At 39.8% G+C, this 26,117-nt stretch overlaps 1 protein-coding gene across 1 annotated transcript in view; it reads left to right on the forward strand.

The window, feature by feature from the left end:
• JHY (junctional cadherin complex regulator) overlaps positions 1-16,114 on the forward strand; it is a 54,532-nt gene extending 38,418 nt beyond the window's left edge. Inside the window, 6 exon segments of the mRNA XM_032359128.1 lie at positions 1,351-2,009; positions 5,987-6,281; positions 12,209-12,230; positions 12,233-12,279; positions 13,071-13,199; positions 15,762-16,114. Of these exon segments, the coding sequence (XP_032215019.1) occupies positions 1,351-2,009; positions 5,987-6,281; positions 12,209-12,230; positions 12,233-12,279; positions 13,071-13,199; positions 15,762-15,959 (1,350 nt within the window). The 3' untranslated portion in view covers positions 15,960-16,114.
• Positions 16,115-26,117: the final 10,003 nt, after the last annotated feature.

Here is a 26,117-nt window from a genome sequence, read left to right on the forward strand (position 1 = left end):
TGCCACCGGTAAAAATTCAAAGTGTAGACGAGCTCATCAGAACCTAGCCAATCCTCCAGAAAGCAAGGAGAACATGCTTTGAATTTCAGATAAGCCATTAATACTTGAAAATCTGATATGCAAAGTAACATTGTATGGGACTGTTTTAAATTTAACAGCCTCAACCTCATCATTACAGGGAGATGTCATTGGAAATAGAATACCACTTAATATTATACGGAATAGGCTGTCTTAGTAATTATATCAGAAAAGTGAAAAGTTGAACTCATTGCAGTAATTTGACCATCCTTCATAGCAAGCTGAAACCATTTGAGCAAAAATAGGAGTTATTCACTTTAAGGGTTTTTTTTTTCCCCCTTGAATGACCAAGGTAACCGGCATTTTTCAATTAATGTTGCACAGAGAGAGATTTCTTTTTATATGTGTGTTCAGAAAGAAATAATTTGTAGTTCTATACCACATTGATGCATATGGTCATGTTACTGTTTTTACTAAGCAGTTAATCATTCTTTCCAAAGGCCTCTTAACTCTGCTAGTTCTCCACAAAGTAATGAGTGCTTTATTCCTTGGAAAATATTTCTAAATGGCTTAGCACAATATAGTTACATAGTGTATCTATTATACCAGGAGTACATTTTGTTGTTATAAGACTTTGAAAAGCATAAAGACCGTTCTGAAATTGAAATATTTCCCCCAGATGTTTGATTGCCTAAGTACAGGCTATATTAAGGAATTGAAGCAAAACAACCCTTGTGGCTTCACAAATGTCCTATCACAGTGCAGACCCTTTTATAATCCTCTGAATAAAATCTAATTTGTTTCATCTGGTGAAGAGGTCATTTCTAGCTTCTGACCTATATGAGTAAGAAGATCTGATCATCTAAATGGCATCTTGTATCTGACTTGTACTTGTTCGGTAAAGCAAATCACTGATGTCCTCTCCGGTTGAGATTTTTTTAAATGTTCACCTTAGTTGAAATAAACTTGCATATTTCAATGTAGATTTGTACTTTCTTTGTAGCCCTGTGGAGGTAAATCTCCTCCCCCTAACCCCCCATTTGGTAACACTTCATTTTACACTTGAAGTCAAAGACTTGTCTTTAATATCAAGCCCATTCTAAGCTCTCTACTTCTTTTTAGAAAATTCGTAATCTGAAATTGCCAGGAAGACTTTCTCAGCTAGTCATGCTCATATCCTGAAATTAGGAAAGGACCTCCTGGACTCTTTATCTCCTTTCAAATCTGTGGTCACCTTCCCAGCAGTCTCAACTCCTGGTCTGAAAAAATACTAAGTAAAATGTGAAGACTGCCAATCATCTGAGTTTACATTAACCAAAGGTATCTTTTTAGGATTACCAGGAACAACTGTCTCAAAATGAAAGTGCAAAATCAAACAGCGTGCCGAGAGGTGCATCTTCTGAAACAACCAATGGCCAGCAACCTTCCAGAAAACCAGTCCGGCACAAGATTCGAAAGCAGCATAAACGTCAGCATGGCCTGAAGCCTCTGGTGACTGAAGAGCTGGCTGTCAGTCACAGAAACCCGCATAGCACTCCCAGACAGAAACACAACCAGAATCAGCCTGCTGATACTTCAGTAAAGCACGAAACAATCAGAATTATGAATGCGCCTAACAATGATTTACTACACTCAGGCGCACTTAGGAGCCAGGAGCCTGAAGCAACCTCCAATAAATTTGCTGCACCACAGCAGGCTTTTGACAAGATGTTATACAAAAACTCTACTGGAAATCACTTGGTGAATGTTAAGAAAGAAAGAGGACACAGAGGCCGAGAAGAGAAAAGACCGTCACATCAGCAGCTACACCTCAACACCCTTTCCAATATGGACTTGAACTTCCTTAATGAGCTTACTGAAAGACCAGTGGCACTGAGCCAGAAAGGCTCCCAGTCTGCTAGTAACAAAAATGTTAATGGATCGAGGGAAAATAAGAAGCAATCCAAGCAGATCTACACAGAGACAAAATACAAGAACTTAGAAATATTATGGTAAGAACTCCCCTTTTCTCAAGTGTTTTTTCTAGAGGAGAAACGAGAGACTACTGAAGACAGGAGGAGGAGAATGGGGGGTGGGCACATACGGGGATGGTCAGGGGAGAGGAAGACATCACCTAACACGGTCCTTGGCTCCGAATTTTTTTTTTTTATGATTTATTTTATTTATGGGGGAGAGAGAGAGCAGCAAGTGTGGAAGGTGAGAGGGGCACAGGGAGAGGGAGAAAGAGACTCTCAGGCAGACGCCCTACTGAGCGTGGAGCCCAAGGCAGGGCTTGATCTCACAACCCTGAGATCGTGACCTGAGCCAAAACCGAGTTGGATGCTTAACAGACTGAGCCATCCAGGTGCCCCAGTTGGCTCTGATTTCTGCCTCAAATAGTCCACTTTCAATGTATTTTTCTTCTTCTCTGTCTCCTCTAGTTTTTCCACTGTAGTTAAGCCGGGGTCAGGTGGGGGGGGGGGCAGCAGACAGAGGCACTAGTCATTTAAAAAACGAGCGCTTTTGATCTTTTTGATATTTTGAGGGTTATAAGTAATGTTTGGAAGAAACGATCTCTAACTCTGTGTTGACCTATCCTAAGGATATAATCAAAAATACAGAAAAATATGTATGCACAAAAATACCGTTGTTCACCAAAATGACAACAATAACTCAATAAGGAAATATTTAGGTAAATTATGGCTTTAAATATCATGTAACCATGATATACATGATTTACCATTGCGGTTATGAGGAAACACTTCTACAAAAAAGAAAATAATAAGGTATAAATTTACACCTGAGGTGTAGGAGCTCTACTATGTAAAACTATGCACAAAGAAAGAAAAATGCACCAAAATGTCAAAACTGGTTATTTCTGGCAAGAGAGGCTGGATTATTTCTAATGTCATCTTTGTACTTTTGACTGGTTCAAGTTCCCTGCAATGTAGATATATTCCTTCTATAATCAGAAAAAAAGAAAAAGCGATTTAAAAAAAAAAATCACTCCCAGGGAGCTTTCCTGATGTCATTTAATCAAATGTGTTTTATCACATATCTGCCATGCACTTAATCCAGCACTAAAATGCTATAGAAGAAACGAAAGTTGTATGATGCACAGGTACCTTCCAGGGGCTTACTTTCAAAGTAGGGAGACAATTTTGGATATCTGAAGTGATGAAAAGGCATTTCAGTGCTGTATGCTGTACTTGGAGGCATTAAAATTCGGATTTAGCTTCCTGGAGGAGACAGTGATAGGTAGCAAGGATCCTGGTCTTTTTTTCCCCAACTTTAGAGGGAATGCTTCTAACATTCATATCATTAAAAATACTTAACTTTTGGAAGACAGGGAGGGGAGAGAGGAAATTTCTCCTATTCCTAATCCTTTTGCAAAGGGCTTTTATCACAAATGAATTTCCAACGTTAGGCTACTTACATTTATTGTGATAACCATATTTGGATTTATTTCTCCCACCTTAATTTGTCCTTTCTTTTTTTTTATTAATTTTTTATTTTTCATAAACATATATTTTTATCCCCAGGGGTTAATTTGTCCTTTCAATCACCCTATTTTTTTCTATACTTTTATAGCTCTCTATATATACAGATATCTAGATCTTCTATTGAACTAATAGAGTTTTGTTACTTTTTCCCCTACTGATTTGGAAATAAATATTCTCTAATTTGAGTACTGTTGACAAAGTCCCTTTAGTTTTAAGTGTACAACTCAGTGATCTGACAAGTTTATACAATATGCTATGTTAACAAGTGTAGCTACCATCTGTCCCATTATATTGCTGTTACAATACCAGTGACTTTGTGCCTGATGCTGTGACTTTTATTCCTATGAGTTACTCATTCCATAACCGGCAGCCTGCACCTCCCTCTCCTTCACCCGTTTTTCTCAATTCCCTACTTCCTCCCCTCTGGCCACCATCAGTTTGTTCTCTAGGTTTATGGGACGGATTCTGTTTTTTTTTTTTTGGATTTCAGTTATGAGTGGGATCATATAGTATTTGCCTCAGCGAGGCTTAATTCACTTCGCTTTAACACTGTATACAATGTTTTAAATTTAACTGTTTATTTATGTCTTTACCTCACAGTTTTTCTTCCATTTTATTCTTTCTTCCGGAAGTAGATAGCTTTGGAAATTTTTTTTAACAAGAGTAAGTCACTGGTAAATTTACCGGAAATTCTTTTATGCTCTATCTTGAATTATAGTTTAACCTGGTGAAGAGTTAAACTCTTTGAAAACATTTCTCTATCTCCCAGTTTCCATGAAGAGTTTTTTTGGTCAATATAATTATTTTTTTTTATCTTTTCCCTTTGTGCTTGGCATTTTGAAGTTCACTGTGTTAGGTCTAAGTATGAAATGTTTAATCCTGCTGTTGATTCCTAAATCTGGAGATTCATCTCTTTCATAAATTCTACACAATTATCATCCATTTCCCTTTATTAGGAAATAGACAAAGGAAATACCATGAATCTTATGAAAAATTATTTACCCTCTTTTCCCTCCAGGAACACCAAAGAGATGTACGTTAAAAATCTGTTATTCTAGACTCTACGTCTCTTTAATTCGGTTTCTTATTTTCTATTTCTTTTTTCTATGTGTACTCCTGAGAAATTTCCTCTCATATGTTTCCCAATGCAATAACTCTCTTCAGTTGTAGCCAGTACGGCTACAATGTACCCACTGAGTTGTAAAATTCAATCCTAGTATTTTTCATGTCTATAATTTTTATTTGGTTCTGATTAAAACCTTCCTGTTCTTTTTTCAAAATAGGTTTCCCGGGGTTTTAATTTCTTCTTTCAGGTCTTGAATCATTTTAAACATGCTTGCTTTAAGAATGCTATCTAGGGGCGACTGGGTGGCTCAGTGGGTGAAGCCTCTGCCTTCAGCTCAGGTCATGATCCCAGAGTCCTGGGATTGAGCCCTACATCCGGCTTTCTGCTCAGCAGGGGGCCTACTCCCCCCTTCCCCCGCTTCTCTGCCTACTTGTGATCTCTGTCAAATAAATAAATAAAATCTTTAAAAAAAAGAATGCTATCTAATATTCTATCAGAAGTTCTCAGAAATCTACCACTGCTTCTTGTGTGTGTGTGTAGGCGTCTGCTGACTCTCCTACTGGTAGATTATCTCCTCAGAGATTCTAGGATTTTGGATTGTGAATGTAGTTTAGTCATCCTGTCTGTAGATGCCTCGGCAGGCTTGAGAAGGAATAGATCCCTCCAGAGAACTTTATATTTGCTTCTGCCAGATATGCAGAGGCATCCCTCCTCTGAGATCATTTTTATGTCAATTTTTTGGTCTTAGATTCCATGACTAAATGGGAATGTAAATATGAACCCCAAATACTGTTGTATAGAAATTCCTAGACCAAGACAGATCGGCTTGCTTTGTTGAGTCTCAAGGCTCGTGACTGAGCTAATCACTAATCCAACTTCTTATCCAAGACATAGCTCTCCAAGGCCTTCACACAGGCATCTCAACTGATGCCCCAGCCAACATGGGGCCAAGATTTCACGGATCCTGTACCAGAGTGAAGTGTTAGAACCTGAGCGCATAGGTCCAAAACTCCCACAAAGCAAGCCATAGCTTCAGTTTATCCAAAATCTGCTTTACTTTCAGTTCCTTTTCTGGTTTTGGTCCCAAAGATTCCCTACCTCATACAAATTCGTCTAGGTACTCAAAAGGACATTGTTTAAATTTAATCCAACATTTCCAGGTATTTTATAGCAGCAAGGACTTTTCAAAGGGGTGTTTTCTTTTTCTATTCTATATTTTTCTATTTCTATATCTCACAAAGCAGCACAGTCTGCTTTGGATTCTCTCTCTCAAATAAATAATTTTTTTAAAAGATTAAGCTAAAGGTCATTAATTTGATTTGGAGAATGAAGAATACATCAAAGTCATAAAGATGTTCCTACTAAAAGTCTTAAGTATCCAGTTTTTAATAACAGATTGGTGGGATGTTTTTCCCGTCAGGAAATTCTACCCTTCCTCGGACAGCCAGCCTGTTAGAGCTTCTCCAGACTCCCAGCTCACCCAGATAATGGAGCAGCACCAGCAAGCCTTAATACAGCTGACCGACGTGCAGCCCAAGGAAGGGGCCCCATCCAACGTCACATTTCCACCTCTGTTGTCAAGGGTCGAAAGTGAATCCCAGCTCAGTTCAGAGAGAAGCCAAAGAAACCAAAAGGAAATGAGTCGTAGCAATTCCGAAGGCTATCTGCTCCAACTGGAAAAAGGAAGAAAGCATAGGAAAAGGAGCGGCTTCAAGGTAACAGAAGCATTTTAGTGAATAATCTTTTAATTCTTGTTATACAGATGGCCCTTGGTTTTCATTTCCTTTCTTCTAGCCTGGGCTATGGATGGTCCTTACTGAGTGGCTGCCACGCTGGGTGGCCCCAAGTCCTGAGGCACTTCCTAGTGTGAACCCCGGCTGCTGCCTGGAATGGGCCTCCTTTGAGCTTCAGCTTGGGAAGGGTCTCCTTTTGCAGAAAAGCAGAGACCTTCTTTTGGCCCCAGATTAAACACCAGCCCCTCGGAAACGGTCCTCACACCCTGTCTTGACCCCTAGTCAAGGCTGAGCCTCTCAGCATGTTCTCCTATCTGAGGATACAAAATAGGGCTGCGGGAGGTTGCAAAATCTTTCCAGGAAGACATGAAAGCATACAGAAGGTGGCTTTGTAGGTCCTCTGCATTTCTCCACTGTTACAAGCATTAAAACCCCCTCAGGAAAGGTCGCTCACCTCTCACATGGAATGCTAAGGAGAGAACTGGAAAATGCATTCTGTGTTATAGGGCACCTTCCAACCAGTGGGAAGCAAAGGGCCTGTGGTGATCTGGGTTCCCCAGGAACAGACTCTGAAATGGAGATTTACGGGCAGGAGGCTGGCTGAGGCGTGCCTCCCAAACCAGCCCTGGAAAGGGTGAGCGGGGCAGGGCTGGCTGAGGAAGAGAGTGTTGTGATGCAGGTGCAGCAGAAGCTCTAGAAGTCCATGTGGGCTCTGAGTTGGGACGGCTCTTTGAAGGTAAAGCACGCGGGCTTTTGCTCCACCACATGGACCAGACATTGGCTACAGACTGTCTCCCCAGGGAGAGCCCCAACTTTGGGTATTGCAGCTGCATCTGGCTGAGGGCAGTTCTTAGGGAAGGACCAGACTGGGAGCCACAGCGAACAGCAAGTGGAGGAATGAATATCTCGGTCCCCAGGGACATCCACTGTAAGGCGGTTTAGGGAATCAACCGCAGTTCAATTCAACATAGGTGCTGAATTCGTATTAGGAACCATGCTAGGTGCTGGGATGTAAAGAGAATGAGCCATGGCCCTTCCTCATGTAGACACACATGAAAATGGCTTCACTATAACGCTGCAATTTAAAAAAAAAAAAAAAAAAGAGGTATGTGTGGGTTGCGCAGAGGAGCAAAAAGGAGTTTGAGTTGACAGTCCAACCTAAGGGGTCAAGCAGAGCTTCAAGGGATAATTCTGAGTTGAGATTTAGATGATCAAGAGTTAATAAGAGGGATGTTAGGGTAGCTCAGTCGGTTAAGCAGTTAAGCGTCTGCCTTCAGCTCAGGTCATGATCCCAGGGTCCTGGGATCGAGTCTCACATCAGGCTCCCTGCTCAGCGGGGAGCCTGATTCTCACTCTGTCTGCTGCTCTCCCTGTTTGTGTGCTCTCTTTCGATCTCTGACAAATAAATAAAATTTTTTTAAAAGTTAATAAGACCAAAAAAGTATTTCAGGCAAAAAGGACCAGCCTGTAGTTTAGTCCCTAGCAAATAGCAGACCATCAAATAAATGTTAGTTTCCTTTTCCTTCTCCTATTAGTAATTTGAATTCATGTCTTACAGAGAAGAGGCGGTAGAAAGTACCCCGATGACCGTGTGTATCACCAGAAGTCTAAGAGCATGGGAGGATCAGAAGGGGAATTAAAAAAGAACTTCTAGTCACCGTTGCCCAAACCCTCTTTCCAACTCAGAAAAACCCTCCCTTCTTGCTTTCTTTCAGGAATGTTCCAACCCACCCGTATCCATTTGCTCGGCCCCGCACCTCCAACTTGCATCTAACAAATGCTCAGAAGCACTCTTTGTCCTTTAAGCTGCTCCAGAAGCTAAAATGACTTAGAATCGAGCTGTTCGTATAGGACAGCAGGTAGCTGGGGCACCGGACAGGGGAATCATTATGTGGGTCGTGCCCACTTGCTAGTCACAGCAAATCTTGTGGTTTCCTAGGGATTCGACTTGAATCACATTAAAAGTTTGAGGATTTGTAGAGCTAACAGGCCCAAGCACCTTCTCCTTCCCTCCTCCTTCTCCTGGCAGTTCTGATGCGACTAGTTTATGAACACTAAGCATGGTCTGTGCTGGTAAATCTGGACGTCAGGAGGGAAGGGACAGACACAGCAGAAGGGATGACAAAAAGCATAAAAGTATCTGTTGGGACCGGCCACAAAACAGCTGTGTAAGCAGTTCTGGGACAGCGGAGCTACAGGTATTAACTCCTGTGCTTGTTGTCACAGACCGTCTGGGTACTGCTGCTTGACGGCTTCTAAAGAGGAGGTTTATTGGGATGAAATTTAGCAACCACAGAGCAAATTTCCTTCACTTGCTGTTCCCCAGTAGTAGAGGCATTGTTTTGTTGCCCTGATTTTGAGTAACTTTCTCACACTCAGACATCTGAGGAATGTTCTGGAGAAAAACCCTGCCGTCTCCCCCACAGCAGGGTACAGCGCTTCAGAGTCTAAACAAGTCCTCACAGGACTTTTTTTAGTCAGGCATGCTTCGCCCCACGTTTACAATAGAAGTCACTCCTCTAGCTTGAGAGGTGGGATCAGTTACTGGCAGAAACGTGCCATCAGGAAAGTCTGGTGCCATCCTCTGCCCAGGGGACCATCAACAGAGAACACCAGTTCGGAGGGGCGGGTCTGGGGTTTGAAGTCCTCAGCCTGGGGCCAGGGATGGTGGAGGTCAGCTAAGACAGGTCTCATGCAAAGACTAGCAGTGAACCCCCTCAGAGACTTGTTGAGAACAGGACTCTATTTTCCTCCTGTGTTTAGAGATCTAACAGGACTAGCATTGTTGATTTAATTTGGGGGGAGGGGGAGCGTGCTATTGTGACCTTTTAGTCTTGTAACAGCCAAGAAGAACTAAATCAAAGTAAATTCTGAGGATTATTTTACTATAAAAACCTTTTGAAGAGGCAGAAAGTAGATTAGTGGTTGCCTAGGGCTGGCGGTAGAGGGGGGCCGAGGAGTGGCTGCTAATGGGCACAGGGGTTTCTTTTCAGAGTGATGAAAATGTTCTAAAATCAGATTGTGGCGATGTTTGCCCAACTTGATGAATATACTAAAAAACCACTGAATTGTACAACTTCAAATGGGTGAATTTGGTGGTGTGTGAATTCTGTTTCAATAAAGCTGTTAGAAAAGACTTTTGATGGAAAGAGATCAAACGAAATTACAGCACTGAGAGCCAATCAAGATTACTTGAGGCAAACTTAAGTAAATCCAGGATTTTTCATTGCCAGTCACCCAGAACAAACTCTGTTAGGAACCATGTTCTCTCCCCCTTGAGAAAAGGGCACTTTGCTAAAAGTAGCTCATGCTGGAAAGGAGATAGTAGCATTGGGGTACTCATGCCTGTCCTTGGGCCACACTGTTTACTTTGTGTCAATATTTAATGCTAGTCCCTTTGCTGTTTTCCTATCATAGCCAAGATGTTCATTCTGGTTATGCGAGGAGATAGAAAGAACTGTGACAACAGACCCGGGGCGGGGTTGGTGGGGGGGCGGGCGCCGGCCGGGAGCAATGATTTGTGCTTCACACTGTATCTTTTGTGTCAGTGCAATGATTAAAGTTAATCTGCTTCACGCTAAGTCTGTGATTTCTGGCCACTGATCATTTCTCATCCGTTTTGGACAAATTGGATTTATGACCTGGATATGAGTGAGGCTCTCTCCTTTTTCATTACTGGTTTACTTTGCCAAATATAAAGTAACTTAGTGATCGCGAAACAGTGGTACTGATGGCATGTCCAAGATAAAGAACCAGATAAAGAACAAATTTGCAATTGCCAAGTAGAAGATACCCAAGTTCATTCACCTATTAATCATTAGCGGAGATTTTAAAATGTGATCATACCCAGTGTAATCAAGGTTTGGACAAAAAACGGCATTCTTACCCATTGCTAATGGAAGTGCTCATTAAGGACCTTAAGTGTGTTTGTGATTTTGTCTCAATAATTCCACTTTTATTAAGTTTAGATCTCAAAGTGATCATCAGAGTAGCCCACAAGCAATGCTTATCCCTAGGACATCTTAAATAACATTTAGAATGTTATGTATAAAAGTCACATTTTTGAAAGATATTTAGTGACAGGGAAATACATCATAATGCTAAGATACTTAGTGAAAAAAATCTAATTTGTAGCACTTGGCCATTTTCTGAAAATATGAACAGACAGATGTTAAAGGCAGGAAGTTGCTGGACTGGTTTTGCCAGGTGATTGTTTTCTCTAAGGAGATTTAGGGTTCTGAAAAGCCTTTTATGAGCAATTTTTTTTCCTCTATACTTTAATATTTTTCAGTGATTTTAGCCCAACTACCTCTTTAAAAAAAAAAAAAAAAAAAAGAGCCTCTCTCATCTTTTACAATTAGATATACTGAAAGACTTTTGACTATACATTTTGAACATTCTAATCAGGGAGATTCTATTTGCAGGACTCAAACCTTGCAGCATAGAAATGTTGCCTAAAAGATACAGGATTCTGGCTCTCTGAAGTATTGAAATTTTAGCAATACTGCTTTCGGCTCCAAGCACCTTCAAAATTATGAGCTCGTTCTTCTCACCTGCAGTTAATCCACAAGTAGATGGTAACTAGTACTGGCGGTCCACAGCTCAGAACATCAGAACCAATATTTATATGGCTCTCTCATGTCTTTCCTGACACAAGATTGCTGCTACAGCTCCAGCTATCATATCTACATGCAAGGCAAGGAAAAGAAAAGGGAGGGGCTGCACCAGCCTGAATCAAAGCTAAGCCAACTTGCATTTACACCTCCTGGGCCAGAGCTCAGTGCTGCAGATCTGGGGAAAGGAGTACCTGTCTCCAAGCCTCTATGGTGGGGTAGGACAAGGGAGAAACTAGCTGGTATGAGCTATGCGTAGTCAGCCAATAGGCCAGTGGGAGTAGAACAAATTCTTGTAACCACTGATACATTGATATGAGATTACTTATGCCCTTCAAATTATCCAAAAATCACATTAACTAAATGCTATTTCTCAGCTCTTGCCTAGACTTTTTTTTTTTTTTTAAGATTTATTTGAGAGACAGAAAATGTGCATGCACAAGCAGGGAAGAGGGCAAAAGAGAGAGACTCCACACTGAGTGTGGAGCCTGATGTGGGGCTTGATCTCACAAACCTGAACGGAAATCAAGAGTCAGAGACTTAACCGATTGAGCGGCCCAGGTGCCCCAGTTCTTGCTTGGACTCTTAACCTTTAAAAATTTACGACCTTTTCCTAATCGGAGAGGGAGACAAACCGTAAGAGACAGAGGGTTGCTGGAGGGGAGGTGGGGGCTGGGGGATAACTGGGTGATGGGCATTAAGGAGGGCACGTGGCAGTAACAAGCACTGGGTGTTACAAACAACTGATGGATCACTGAACTCGACCTCCGAAACTCGTAATATACTTTAATTAATTGAATTTAAGTTTAAAAAATGTTACGGTCTTTTGAATGTTAGGACATGATTAGAGCACTCGCCTTTCGAAGCAATGCTTACCTGATTTAGATTGCCTCTTGCCAGGAAATTCTTTGGTTTCGTGAACCGTACAAGAACAGATAGATTAGCAATGACAGTAAAAGCAAAAGCAGTAAAGTGGTAAATGTATATGTCATTTAGAATGTTAATAATGAAACACCTCTTTATTCACTTGGAAATTTTTATTTATAATTTTCAGAATTCCAATTTTCTTGTTGTTGTAGAAGTTGGAAAAGTCAAAACATGTTACTTGACCAGCCACAAATTACCCAAGATGCTATAATCAATAACTACCATTAGAGTGAAAGAATTGTCAGGAAATGTACCGTCTCCCAACAGTCCACATGGGCTTCCATTCTTTCCTTATGTGGCTGTGACGGCATGGCGGGGCTGGGGGGGGGGGGCACAATTCCTTAAAAGAAACTGTCTCTGTATTTTTAGAGCTCCAAGCTGAAAGGTTATCAGAAAAGCTTGGAGGCCTTGGACCTGACCTTGAGTCTATCAGAGACAAAGTGAGTGAGATGTACATACAGCATTCTGTAGGCTTGAATTTGCCCACCTGTGTATTAGCAGAACAGTACAGAAATGTCTCCCACCCACCCCCACACCAAGTCCTGATCCAAATGTCTCCCTCTGAATAGAGGCCCTTCTGAAATAGCATTAGTAATAGAGACCCAGATACTCCTTTTACCATAAGATAAAATTACCTAGCCAATGTTGTTTTATGTATCCACCTTTTAGTTCGTCTTGAAGGCCTGCACAGAAAAGGGGGCCACGTGCACATGAAAAGAGATGTGTGTGTTATATGGTCGTTGGTCTTTCCCAATAGAGTGATCTTGGTAATTTTGAAGAGTGGCTACAGAGAAGACACTTAGGATAAGAGTTTCCCAACCCCTGAAAAGTGCATCCACTTTATTTCCTTTCCTCTAGTGAAAGAAGATCTTCATTTAATGTGTTTTAACTACAGTTGCACTCAAGGCATAAAAAGAGAGTATAGTTCAAAGTTGGAAGCCAAAATGAAAATAAATTGGGTAAATGCAACAAAGAAGGAGCTGAATGTGATTTAGACCCTGTTAAGGGAACACTGGGTGTGCTTCGGCAATGATGTCCCCCCTCAGAGACAGACCGTTTCTAGGAGAAACATTAACTGTCTCACTGCTGTTCCCTTAAGCATGGTCATCCCATTTCCTCACTGCCGCTAATACAACATGGCCAGCTCGCTCAAAGGAGTGCCGCTTTTAAAGAGAGAACAGAGAGATCTAGAAGGACCTGTGTACTGTTGTAACATGGTTTGTCTGAACAGATGCAGAAATTAATCCAAAAAAAGGAATATGCAAAGCAAGTTAAGGAGTATAACATGAAGACATTATCCATTCTGTCAAAACCACAAACAGCGAAAACTGAACGTCAGTCGGCCATCCCTCGGCAGAAGGTAAGAAATCCCCACCACAGCAGTTAGCCTCTCAAGTAGAATGAAGAGGAAACCTTTGTCACCACTTGACAAATTTCCCATGTTTTCTGAAGCCAGGAGGGGTCTAAGCTACTGCCCTTCTTGTGGCTACCCATCAGAGACATTGATACACAAAGAACACGAACACAAATGACGCTGTAAGGATAGCCTGAAGTTCATCGTGGTCTTAGTCCTCCATGTGTTTTCTTCTTGTATTTCAAATCTGACACATAAAAATGAATAGTAAGGCCAGCAGACAGAAGAGATACTCAACATCACTAATCATCAGGGAAATGCAAATCAAAACCACAGTGAGATCACCTTATACCTGATCAGAATGGTTAGAATTAAAAAGACAGGCAATAAGTGTTGGTGAGGACATGGAGGAAAGAAAGAACCCTCGTGCACTGTTGGTGGGGATGTGAGTGGGTGCAGCCACACTAGGATGGAGCCAAACAGTATGGAGGTCCCCCAAAAAATCAAGAATAGAATTACCATATGATCCAATAGTTACACTATTGATTATTACCCAAACAATACAAAATACTAATTTGAAAAGATATATGCACACACATGTTTATTGCAGCATGATGTATGATAGCCAAGATATGGAGGCAACCCAAGTATCCATCTCCAGAAGAATGGAGAAGATGTGGTGTGTGTACACACACACACACACACACACACACACAGAAGCTTATCACACAGCCTTAGAAAGAGGAAATGGTGCCATTTGTGGCAACATGGATGGACCTAGAGGATATGACGTTAAATGAAATAAGTCAGAACAGAGAAAGACAAATACCATACAATTTCACTCATATGTGGAATCTGAAAACCAAAATGAACAAAACAAGCAGAATCCAATCTATAAATACAGAGAACAAATTGATGGTGGCCAGAGGGGAGGTTGTGGGTGATGGGCAAAACATATGAAGGGGAGAGAGAGATAACCGGCTTCCAGTGATGGAATGAGTAAATCATGGGCATGAATGGTATAGCCCAGGGAATATGGTCAGTGATACTGTGATAACGTTGTATGGTGACAAGTGGTAGCTACACTTGTGGTAAGCAAAGTGTGACACAGAAGGTGAATCACTAAGTTGTACACCTGAAGCCAAAGTAACATGTGTGTCAAGTATACTCAAAACATTTTAAATTGAATAGTAAGGCAATTTCTTAGAAGAATCTAGCAATTCTGATAAATCCTATCAATTTCCTTCTCTATCATTAAATTTTAAAGAATTAGTGTCTTCTTGTCATTCATGGGTACATATGTCAAAGAAAAGTCCTTTGTTGTTTCTTTCAAGTTCATTCCCCTACATTTTTCCCAAGGGACTGTAATACATAGGTCCCTCTAGCCATGAAAAATGATTTCATAAAATACAGAATGTTCTCCCTCTCAGAGGTCATCCAACCGTAAGTCAGGATGTGAATGAAGTACTTTCAGTGGAGACACTGAGCCTCGCAATGCAAAGTCTCCATCTCAGTCCCAGGAAGAACATGGGACCCTTTGCATGAGGGACAAGTGACCCTTTGGTGCTTTTAGGAATTTGTACTTCATGTTCTCTCACACAGACCATCCTATTTTCTATTTATTGCCTTTCTCCCTGGGACCTTGAAGACCTCAGTCCACTTGATTGAGTTTCCATGGTGCCACTTTCTCTATTTTCTCCAAGCCATTATTTTTTTCCATGAAGAGATTCAAGACAAGTCTGTAATGAGAAATTCCTACAGAAGTCACCTCTACACACACTGAGAAGTTTGGACATGATTTTCCCTTCCAGCACCTGAACATACTACTCCTGCTTCAGCTATCAAAAAACTTACTAAAATATAAAATGGATATCAAAACATAAATCTGTTTTGAAATCATATGTAGTGATCTCATCTTTATTGTAGTGCCTTTTGGAACTGACATCACTAAAAAAAATTAAAAATTAAAAATTAAAAAAAAGGAAAAAAAGACTGCTTTTTCCGGTCTCCAGGATTTTACAGATATACTAAAGAAAAGAGTAATTTCCAACCTCTAATAAATAGCTGCTAGAGTTTCAAAAGCCTGGGAACAAGAAGAGTTGATGTAATAAATGGAAACTCAATTTTGTCAACTACAGTGACGTCTTTGGTCTCAATCTGTAGCAAGTCCACTCTGAATGGAAAGGTCTGTTAGTATCTCCTTAACAGAGGCTTGGTTTTAAGAAGACCACTAGAAGCTAAATAGAGCCCACACATGAGAAATGTATTTTCAAACACTTGAATAAAACCTCGTTTTAGAAAGAAAACACCCGAAGGCACAGCTCGGTTTCATTTTCCAGCTCTTGTCCATTGCATACTCACGTGGCTAACTTACTTTGTTGGAACTGTGCATTAGAGAGCAGGACTGGCATTTCCCATCCGCTCTCCATTCCCAACTGCATCTTCTCACCTCATGGTAGCAATGTGTCTCTTCCTTTTACCAGTGAACATGTCCTAAGACTTGATTTCATTTAAGGAATGCAGAGCTCACTATCCATTTCACATAAAATGTTCTCTTTACGTTTTTAGGCTCTGGAATACGCCAAGACCATCCCCAAACCCAAACCTTCAAACCTGACGGACCACGTATCCAAAGAAAAGAAAAATCCCACGTACACTCGAAAAGACGACACTCTGCCTGAAATCTCACTGCTTGAGAGACTGCAGAACAGACATGAGAGGGAAAAACAGGCTGTGGCGGCTTTCAAAGTCCTTCACATTGTATAGACAACGCATTTGTCGGAGACCAAAAATGCCCGGGGACTGGACTTGGAGAAAAAAACTCCAACCACCTCTCTGTGTAGAGAGTGGATCCTCTGTCCTCCAGCACAGTCCACGTTTGCTTTGTACAGGATTTAAAATATGAGGCCTTATTAACTTTACAGAGCTGTGTTTTACTTTCTAGAAAGGTTATTTTATTATTTATTTTCAAATCAGAATTTTGGGTAGAATAAGAACTAGGGAAAAAAGCTTTTTTAGTTTCACAGCGGATCTTTTAATTTCTCAAAATCTCTCTACCCTTCCTTGTAAAAAGAAACCTTGAAGTGACCCAGCAAAAAATGTATCTAACTTCTGCTTCTCTCTTAACTGCCTGATAAGGAAAGAAAAAAGTATAGAAACACTTCAGTTTTGAATAAAATGAATGTAAATTGGACTAACTACTAGAACATTTGGAGATAGTTTCCCAAATAGTTCTAAAGTTTCTAAATTAAAAAAACAAAAACAAAATAAAATACCCCAATGTCCTAACAGAGCATCGTGACATATATTAGAAATCCAACAAGTCCAGAAACATCCATTCCGACAACTCTGAGCAATATATTTTCCCAAAGTTACTTGCTCCAAGTGTGTGAATGTGCCAGGCTTCTTGCCATCAAAACATCTTAAAATGTTACCACATCTGTGCTTACACGCTCACACACACACACACACACACACACGTACATTAGGTAAGAGGAGAAAGCATTCCACATTTTACTGCTGAGTGTCACTATTAATAAATATTATCTACTTTTGTCTTTTGAAACTGAATAAACATTATCAGGTGTAACAGAATTAAAATTATCAGGTCTTAAAATAAATATGGAAGAATTTAATTTTTTCTTACTTGCTTGTATTAGATGGGCATTGGATTTTTGACAGCCATATCCAGAAATGGGCAATTTTAACACTAATTTAGGGGAAAAACTATCTATACAGGTGGCATAAGAAATGGTTTTGGAGAGTTATTCCTTTGTTATAAACATTTTACATAAACCATGATGTGGTATATAAAAGCTCCCTGTATGTGATTTTCTCTTAAAACTGAAAGCAATTAGAATTGAAAGTCTAATTTTCAATTAGAAAAGTCTAATTTCTGGAAAAATTATACATATATGAAGATAAATAAGCTGACAAATCATGTTTTGGTGGTAAGTTGAAAATTACATCATATATGAAGCATTAGGTGGGAAAAATCATATCTCAAATGCCTCCTAAGATATATTTGTAAAAGAAGAGGACCCTTCATGGTACATGGTGAAGACTTTTCTAGAAGCTTAAGAATTAATTTCTTTTTCCAAATGGCCTTAAATTTAAACTTAACTCTGAAAGATTAAATAATGCATATAGAGACATTTCCAAATTTAAAGGGACAGAGCAACTTTTTAAAATATTCCACTTCTATTAGAGTATTTTAAAAGTATTTTAGGGGCACCTGGGTGGCTCAGTGGGTTAAACCTCTGCCTTTGGCTCAGGTCATGATCTCAGGGTCCTGGGATCAAGCCCTGCATTGGCCTCTCTGCTCAGCAGGGAACCTGTTTCCCCCTCTCTCTCTGCCTGCCTCTCTGCCTACTTGTGATCTCTCTCTCTTTGATATAAACAAATGAAATCTTTAAAAAAAAAAAAAAAAGGTATTTTTTAAAGAGCTTAGAGTGGGCTTATCTTATTCACATACTAATTTTCAAAAGAGGTTGTGGAGATTAGGTTAGGATAAATGACTCTTGACATATGTCAGTCCTACTGATAATAGCAGACGGAGTAGCCCGGTCTAAATTTTGGCCAATACCAAGGACAGTGCTATTTGATTATTTATTTCTAGGAGGGGGTTGTTCTTGTTTTCTGTGTGGGCAAGGAGCATATAATTATTATGAACTTCAGTTTTGGACATGAACTCCCACGGTTTCATTTCTAGAAATACTCATTATTACATACCCGATCATATTTTAACACATACAATCTGGCAACTTCATAACTATGTTGTTAAAGTTGAAAGAGACACATAAATTAACTCAGATGTTGACTCATAAGAGAAACTATTTTATTTTTGAACATTTAAAACCCTCCTCCAACCATTTCTCTGGTAGCTAAGCACTGTTAAAACCTTCAATCCCTTCACTCACTATCGAGAACCACACTTAGCTGAAGCAGGTGGCGCAATTCAGTCTACATTAAACATTTCACAGAATCTTTACTTCGAAGGCAAGTCTGTACCTCCAGCATGTAAGCCCTAAACATCACAATTCTTTGTACACAAATATTGAAAGTGACAAGTGGCATCTAAAAGGGCTGTTCCTACAGAAATAGAACATGTTTGCTAGAAGCTGGGGGTTGAGATCAAAGAATGAACCAAAACAGGCCACTGTCTGAGCCCACCTGGTAAGATCTAGCAGATCACTAAGCCATCATGATACTAAGCGTAATATTCTGCGGAAACAGTGAACGACACACACTTCTCTGCTCCTCCTTGAAATTAAGGCAACAACAATGATCTTCTGCAGACCCAAGTGGATCAATGATCAATTTTTACAGTACTTCTGCTTCAGATATTAAGAAGTAAAAACAATCTGCCTATTAGAAAGCAAGGACTTTAAACTTGAGTGACAGAATAAGGGTGGGTTTGTATTTGACCAGATGTTATAGAGGCCCACTGAAAGACACACGGCTTAATCTGCCTAATCTCTATTAAATGGTGTAAATAAAGGACCTTTAAACCACATATTCTCTCTTATTATAGACTCCTCTTCATGGTGTTTTTCCATCTTGAATTTCTAAGGACAGCATCCTGTTAAGAGGAAGCTTTGTTCCAAGTAGCTGAATTTCATGACAGCTGTCTTCATGATATTGTTTTGTATATTAAGGAGTCTCTTGGGAGTTATCTAGAAACCAGCCCAAGAAAAGACAATATTGAGGAACAAAATAAAAGGTAAGTCTAGCAAAACACCAATGCCTAATGGTTCCAATTGGGGCCCTATTATTGGTTAATGAATCATTGTTAAAATCTCACAGCAAGCATGAGTGTGCAGTCTAGTCTATAGCGAGAAAATGACTCTCCATCCCAACAGTTATTAGCTGGAAGTTGTTTGAAAACACATCCAGTAATTATTACAACACTGGAGCTAATTGAGAACTTTGCGTTGATAGCAAATGGTCTACAATAGCAAACTCGGGGGGGGGGGTGCTTTTTAAATTACTTATTGATAAACAGCACACAATATCAATAGAATTTGGGTCATAGTCTGAAGATCTCAGGACACATTTAGCTAATTATTTCCAAAATATTCTTGAAAATATAGATTACTATCCTATTCAAAGTAGCGCTTGAAAATTTAAAATTCTTACAGAAAAAAAAAAATCAAAGTTACTCATCTAAATATGCCTTAAGATTAACTTTATTAGAGCAAGAATAAATCCTGATGAATAATACACATTTCATCCAACTCTCAAGTATTCAGCAGATGATAACCAGACTCTTCCCTAACTCTAAGTGTGCTTTCATAATTTGTATTCCTAAGGTAAAGAGACAAAAAGATACATGAAGACTCCATTTGCCTCTAGTTGTTTTCCCAGAGAGGTAAGGGTTTCAAACAACACAAATAAAATTATTAATTATTGTGGATTTTGCTTATCCAGAGTGTCTCTCCCCTTTTATCCCTGACTCTAAGGAGTTGTCTATATTGTCAGGTGAAATTTGTATACTATAAAGGCAATATAAAAGAGAAATATGAATTATAATAATTTTGTGTAGATATTCCACTCTTAAAAATAGACTGAAGTAGGAATCCAGAGTAGGTAAAATCTAATATTCAAAATCAAATTTAAAAAAAAATTTTGTGCCCTTGGGGTGCCTGATTGGCTCAGTCAGTAGAACATGGAACTCTTGATCTTGAGGTCATGAGTTCAAGCCCCACATTAGGACTACAGCTTACTTAATACAGATCCAAAACAGTCCCCTCACCCCACTGCCTCCAGGCTAAGTACAATATTTGTTCCTCCTGCTCCTCTAACTTTGTTGAGCAAAACCATACAGCTTTTCACAAGGGTACTAAGAAAACATATCTCCATTTCCTAGCCAAATATCTGGTCAATGAAAGCAAAAGGTTTTAGGTGGCAAAGTTTTTATTCATTGATTAATTTTATTCCCTCATCTTAAAAATTCCATTCATCTTTGGTTACTAAGTTTCAGTTCAGTGAAATAACCGGAATGTTGGACCCTTCCCAAAATGTTGTGGAAACATCACATTTCAAGATGAAGATGCAAAGTAAATAGATTTTTCAGTTGAATCTACCCCTCAATACAGGGAAGGCTCTTTGGGTAATATGAAGGGAGGAAAAAAAGAATTTAGTGGGCAGGACTAATCTCCCTTGCTGCCTCTCCACTGCCTTTTCATTTTCCCTGGCAAACCTGAGCAATGTAAGTAATTAATTTTCAATAAACTGAGAAAACGGTCTTCCATCCTTAAATAACTCTAATAGGTTGAGAGGATTACAATGATATGAACATTTCAGACAAATATATTTAGTGAAGACCTGGAGATATGGGATGATTTCATAAATATTCTTTACTGAGTTGACAGCTCGTCCCTGAGACCAGCCCCAATGCTGGGAATGCTAGACCGGTTTCTCAAGGTCCCATGCTTTAGCAAAAGATATTTAAATAGTAGATATCCATATGATGCAAATTAAATAGTGGGGAAAATAATCTTCAGGTATTTAAAATTCTAAAAGTGTGATCAGTTATTCCTTCAGAAGCTGTCTACATAGACAGAAGTAGATAACAGAATATCCATATATATGGATATATATATATATTCAATAATATTTATATTCTTGAATATAATCAATAGAGCTCTCTCTGCAGAGAATATAGCTAAATAATTTGGGCCCCAAACATACCCTCTCCTCTGTGACAAATAGGTCTCCTGAATTAATTTTACACTTTCCTTTTTCACCATCTGGACAACTACCAAAGTCACTGCTATGAAGCCTGTGGGGCCTCACCTCATATTTCCAACACATCACCTGGCAGGGAGGTCTCTCCCATTACCCTGCTTCCACACAATGGGGACACTGAAGCAGTGCTGATGAGGTCCCCAAATTTGTTGTCTCTACTTGAAATTGATAATCTCCAATCACACAAACCTCAAGCACCTATTTTTAATGAATCCTTCAGATGAATATCAAAGAACTATTTAGCCATGTCTAATATTTTAATTAGATTATATTCTCAATTTAACCCATTAAACCTCCTTTGATGATCCCGATATTTAGTGTTTAGCCTCAGATGCACGAGGTAATGAATACCGGACCTTTTGATTTAATGAGAATTTCAGCTCTTCCAGCCTGCGCCTCTTTGTGTACCTTTTATTTTGCTGGCTATAGAATTCAGTTAATTGAAGGAGTCTCTTACCATCACACATTAAGGAGGATAAATTAGCATCCCCATTCGGATTGGAAAATGCAAGCAGACAGTTTTGCTTTGATCTGAGGATTGAACTGAGGAAGGCAGCAGTCCTCTGAAAATGAGCTGATGGCCTTGTTATCAGGGCAAAATGCAGATGCGTCCATGTGTCACAAAACACTTAATGTCTTAATTGATCACCTTCCAACTCTCCCTGTCCTGTTTGCCTCATTCTCTTTGTGTGTGTGTGTCTTGCTGTCTGTTTATCCTGGTTTCTCAACTCAGAATTAGGGACCTAGGTTTTCAATTAATCTGAGACCAAGGAAAATGAAACAATAAATTCCCTCACCTTGAAATTTCTAAGAATATCCTGTAAAACTATTTGGACCTCTCACAGACCAAGATTCTTAAGGACTAACTCTAACTTCCAATGCCCTCAGACTGGTAGATCCCATGCCATTGATACTGCATCACTGAATAGGAGGCAAGAAAGAAGGACTATTACACATTTTGGCGAGGAAGTCAGCCTTTCAATCTGTTCTAAAGATAATACAATTTGGGGCACCTGGGTGGCTCAGTGGGTTAAAGCCTCTGCTTTCAGCTCAGGTCATGATCCCAGACATGGGATCAACCTGCATCCATCCCAGCTCTCTGCTCAGCAGGGAGCCTGCTTCCTCCTCTCTCTCTCTCTCTCTCTCTCTCTGCCTGCCTCTCTGCCTACTTATGATCTCTCTGTCAAATAAAAAAGAAAAAAAAATGCAATTCTCCTGAACCTCAACAAATGCAGTTGCATAAAAGGAAGTGTGATCAGAGAGTAAGAGATCAACACCTCCATCACTCACTGTAAAGGCCAGAATTAAATAACATTAAATTCAGATTACGAGACTTGTGGGTAAATATGTTAGACTAAACACATGAACATACGTACACCGACTTCACTCCCTTGGCAAGCCCACACTAAAAGGGTTTTTAGTAAAGGGTTTTTAGAATACAGGAGAACAGGAGAATGATAATAAAAGTAGGAAACAGATAAAAGTTGAAAAAAAATTCTAACCTAGCAAATGGGAAACCCGAGCATCAATCTGATTTACGTTCCAGAATATCCAAAATGCTCAGGAGTGGATGATGTCAATTACCTTTAAAAGTAGGGATGTAAGGGATTGAGGGGGGCTAGATGAAGGACAACTGCCCCTTTGCTCACCCGCAAAAGATTGCTCTCCCCTCTGCAGAGAGTAAAGCAGTCTCTCTTGAGTAAGGGGCAAGTGGTTCTGTTGGGAGGCACAATACAGAAAGCAAAGTGAACAGTGAATGTGTGTGTTCTAAACTCAGAGACCTCTGGTTTGCCACATGGCTCCCAGAACATTGGGAACATCTCATCCTACAAGCAGGAGTTTGAAAAAAATCCTTCTCTGGAAAATCTGACCAGCCTAAAATAAAAGCCTTGTAAATTCTGACTTTAGAGGTTCTCTAATGGAAGAACTCAACCACATTATCACAGGGGGAACGCTCACAGTCTAAAGTATCCCCCCCCTCCACACACACACCATGTATCACAGTTTCCCATTAGCCTTTTCTCATTAACATGAGCAAACAACAGGGGATATCTACATATCTGAAGAGGTCACAGAGGAAACCCACTAGAAAGGAGGAGTAGGACTTAAAAAGAGATCTTGGAAGTTAGAAATAGGATAGCAGAAATTTAAAAAGTTAAAGGTTGTGGGCGCCTGGGTGGCTCAGTGGGTTAAGCCGCTGCCTTCGGCTCAGGTCATGATCTCAGGGTCCTGGGATCGAGTCCCGCATCAGGCTCTCTGCTCGGCAGGGAGCCTGCTTCTCTCTCTCTCTCTGCCTGCCTCTCCGACTACTTGTGATTTCTCTCTGTCAAATAAATAAATAAAAAATCTTTAAAAAAAAAAAGTTAAAGGTTGGAACATGGAGGAATTTTCCCAGGAAGTAGAGCAAAAAAGATAAAAGGAGAGAAAATGGAAGAGAAAAAGAATTTAGAGGATAAATCTAGGAGGGAAGGGCTACTGGGTGGCTCAGTGGGTTAAGCCTCTGCCTTCGGCTCAGGTCATGATCCCAGGGTCTGGGATGGAGCCCTGGGTGGGGCTCTCTGCTCAGCAGGGAGCCTGCTTCCCTTCCTCTCTGCCTACTTGTGATCTCTATCAAATAAATAAAATCTTCTTAAAAATTTTTTCAAAAATCTAGGAGGGGAAAAAATTTCAAATAATAGGAGTTCCATAAAGAACATAAAGAATAGAAATCCTTGAAGAATTAATTCAAGAAAACTTTCCATAATTGAAAGGACTTTTCAGACTGACAGAGCCTACTGAGTATCCAGAATAACGGAAGCTAAGAGATCAAGGAACATAGCTGTGAAATTTCAGACCGTTGGTTACAAAGAGAGCATCCTATAAGCTTCAAAAAAGGAAAACAAATAAATAAATTAAACAGGATACACAAAGAATAAAGAATCAAAATGGCTTTAGGCCCTCACAGCAGCAATACTGGAAGCCAATGAAAATAAATCAAAGGAGGTTTTTTAAAATTTTCAGAAGTATTCCAAAATAATTTCCAACTTAGAATTCTACACTTAGCCAAAATACTAATAAAGCACATGACTAGAATAAAAAGATCTTTTAGATAAGGATGAAGCCTAAAACATTTACCTTTCACACACCAATCTGGAAACCACAGGAGGCTGTGTTCCCCCAAAATGAGAGGGTAAAGCAAGAAAGAGGAAAATATAGGAAACAAAAGTAAATTGAAAGGAATCCCAGGGGGCACCTGGGTGGCATAGTGGGTTGGACCTCTGCCTTCAGTTCAGGTCATGATCTCGGGGTCCTGGTATGGAGCCCCACATCAGGCTCTCTGCTCAGCGGGGAGCCTGCTTCCCCCTCTCTCTGCCTACTTGTGATCTCTGTCAAATAAATAAATAAAATCTTTTAAAATTTTTAAAAAGAAAAAAGAAAGGAATCCCAGGATGAAGGGGAAGAGAGATACAGCAACACAAAATCCAGAGGGCAGCAGACCAGAGGTTCTGAGAGTGATTTGTTCAGGGAAAATGAAACCTTAACAAGAGTATCTTGGGAATCGGCTATAAAGAAATGGTGAAGAGTCTGGAGTTACACTGGTCACAAGTAAATTCAAAATTAAGAAGGCAAATATTAATTCCCAGGGGGGTAAAAAAGGAACTTTTCTTGCAGGGAAAAGTAATCTGAGTTGATTACCTGGTTGAGCTGAGAGTCCGACATGCATACCATAATAACGGTCCAACCAAAACCCTGTCATGGAGGAAGAGATGAAGAGGGTACACATAGGTGGTGGGAACAGGGAAGAAAGAACTAAATTTTCACCTTTTATACCATGAAGTACTAGATAATTCCTAAAACGAAGATACCAAAAACAGCAGTTCAGCAATTATTTAGAAACATGAAGACAAAAAAACTAAACAAAACAATCACCCAGTACTGGAAACCAGTTGCCTCTGTAGTAAAGAGAACAGGGAAGGGGACTGCTTCTTTTTAAAATAATCCTTCTAGAACTGTTCGCCTCTATAAACAATGTACATGGGTAAATGATGAAACTCAAGTCTTTAAAATTAAATGGAGAGAACTCAGGAATTAAAATAGACGGGAAATGAACAGGACAATCATAAAGTATTAGGGGTTTTTTTTTTTCTTTTAGCTTCTAAATTGTTCATTTGAAACGCAGAATAAAGAGCTACCTTTCTATCCTTATTCCTGTTGCTTTCTACAGTTTGTTTCCCAACCCATGTCAAGCACTGAAGAAGAAGAAGGACTACTTGGCCATTCTTGAACTTCTGGTTGAAATACTGGCAAGTGTACTTAATCACTTTCATTATTGGTAGCCATGGAAGCTAGAGAGAGAATGGAGGTTACAAATATTCAGATAATCCCTAAGAATTGTGTTAGTCAATATTTTTAAACCACCCTTGCTTATTCTTGTTGCAGACATACATTCCTAAGGTGTGTCTTTAAAAAAAAAAAAAATTCTTAAAAGCTTCAGGAAAAAAAGCTTGTATCTTGGATTTCCCTCCTAGATCCTTTACTGATAACAGGCAATTCAATCTCTTAATAGGGCTCCCATAGATTTGAATTATACCTGCCTTCCCTACAGAGCATTTATGTCTACCAGAAGAACAGAAACCCTGGGGCAGGACAGGGGTGAGACAGGAAAGAGGGAGAGAAAGAACATTCTAAATGAAGTATCCTCAATGCAACTACATGGCCCTATACGGCCCTATTTCATCCCAGACCACCATGCCCTCTTAGTCCACACAATAAGATAATGACGAAGAGAAAATAAGATGAAGTTATTTTAAAAACTAATTAGAAAGGGACATAATAACCCCTTGTAATGATAGTGATGGAACACAAGACTAATACCTTTGAGTTAGGCGTGTTATTCTTGCCGTAGTCCTATGAAGTGTGGGATCAAGAACCAACCTGATATGTTCAGATCTATATTGTAATTCATTACCTTCCTCTAGCATTTTTCATCTAACGTCTCACAGTAGATACTTTTACTTCATATCTCCTCACCATTCTTAAAGAACACTCTCCTCATATTTCTGATACCAAGTAAGAGACATAACATAATCCTGACCAAAAGGAAGGCTGGAATTTAAGTCTCCAAGTCAAGCCATCTAGCCAGTGGCTATGATGCCAAATCCAGCAGCAACTACACAATTTTGCAAAGAGTGTAAA

Source organism: Mustela erminea, chromosome 9 (genome assembly GCF_009829155.1).
Source record: "Mustela erminea isolate mMusErm1 chromosome 9, mMusErm1.Pri, whole genome shotgun sequence".
Lineage (NCBI taxonomy): Eukaryota > Metazoa > Chordata > Mammalia > Carnivora > Mustelidae > Mustela > Mustela erminea.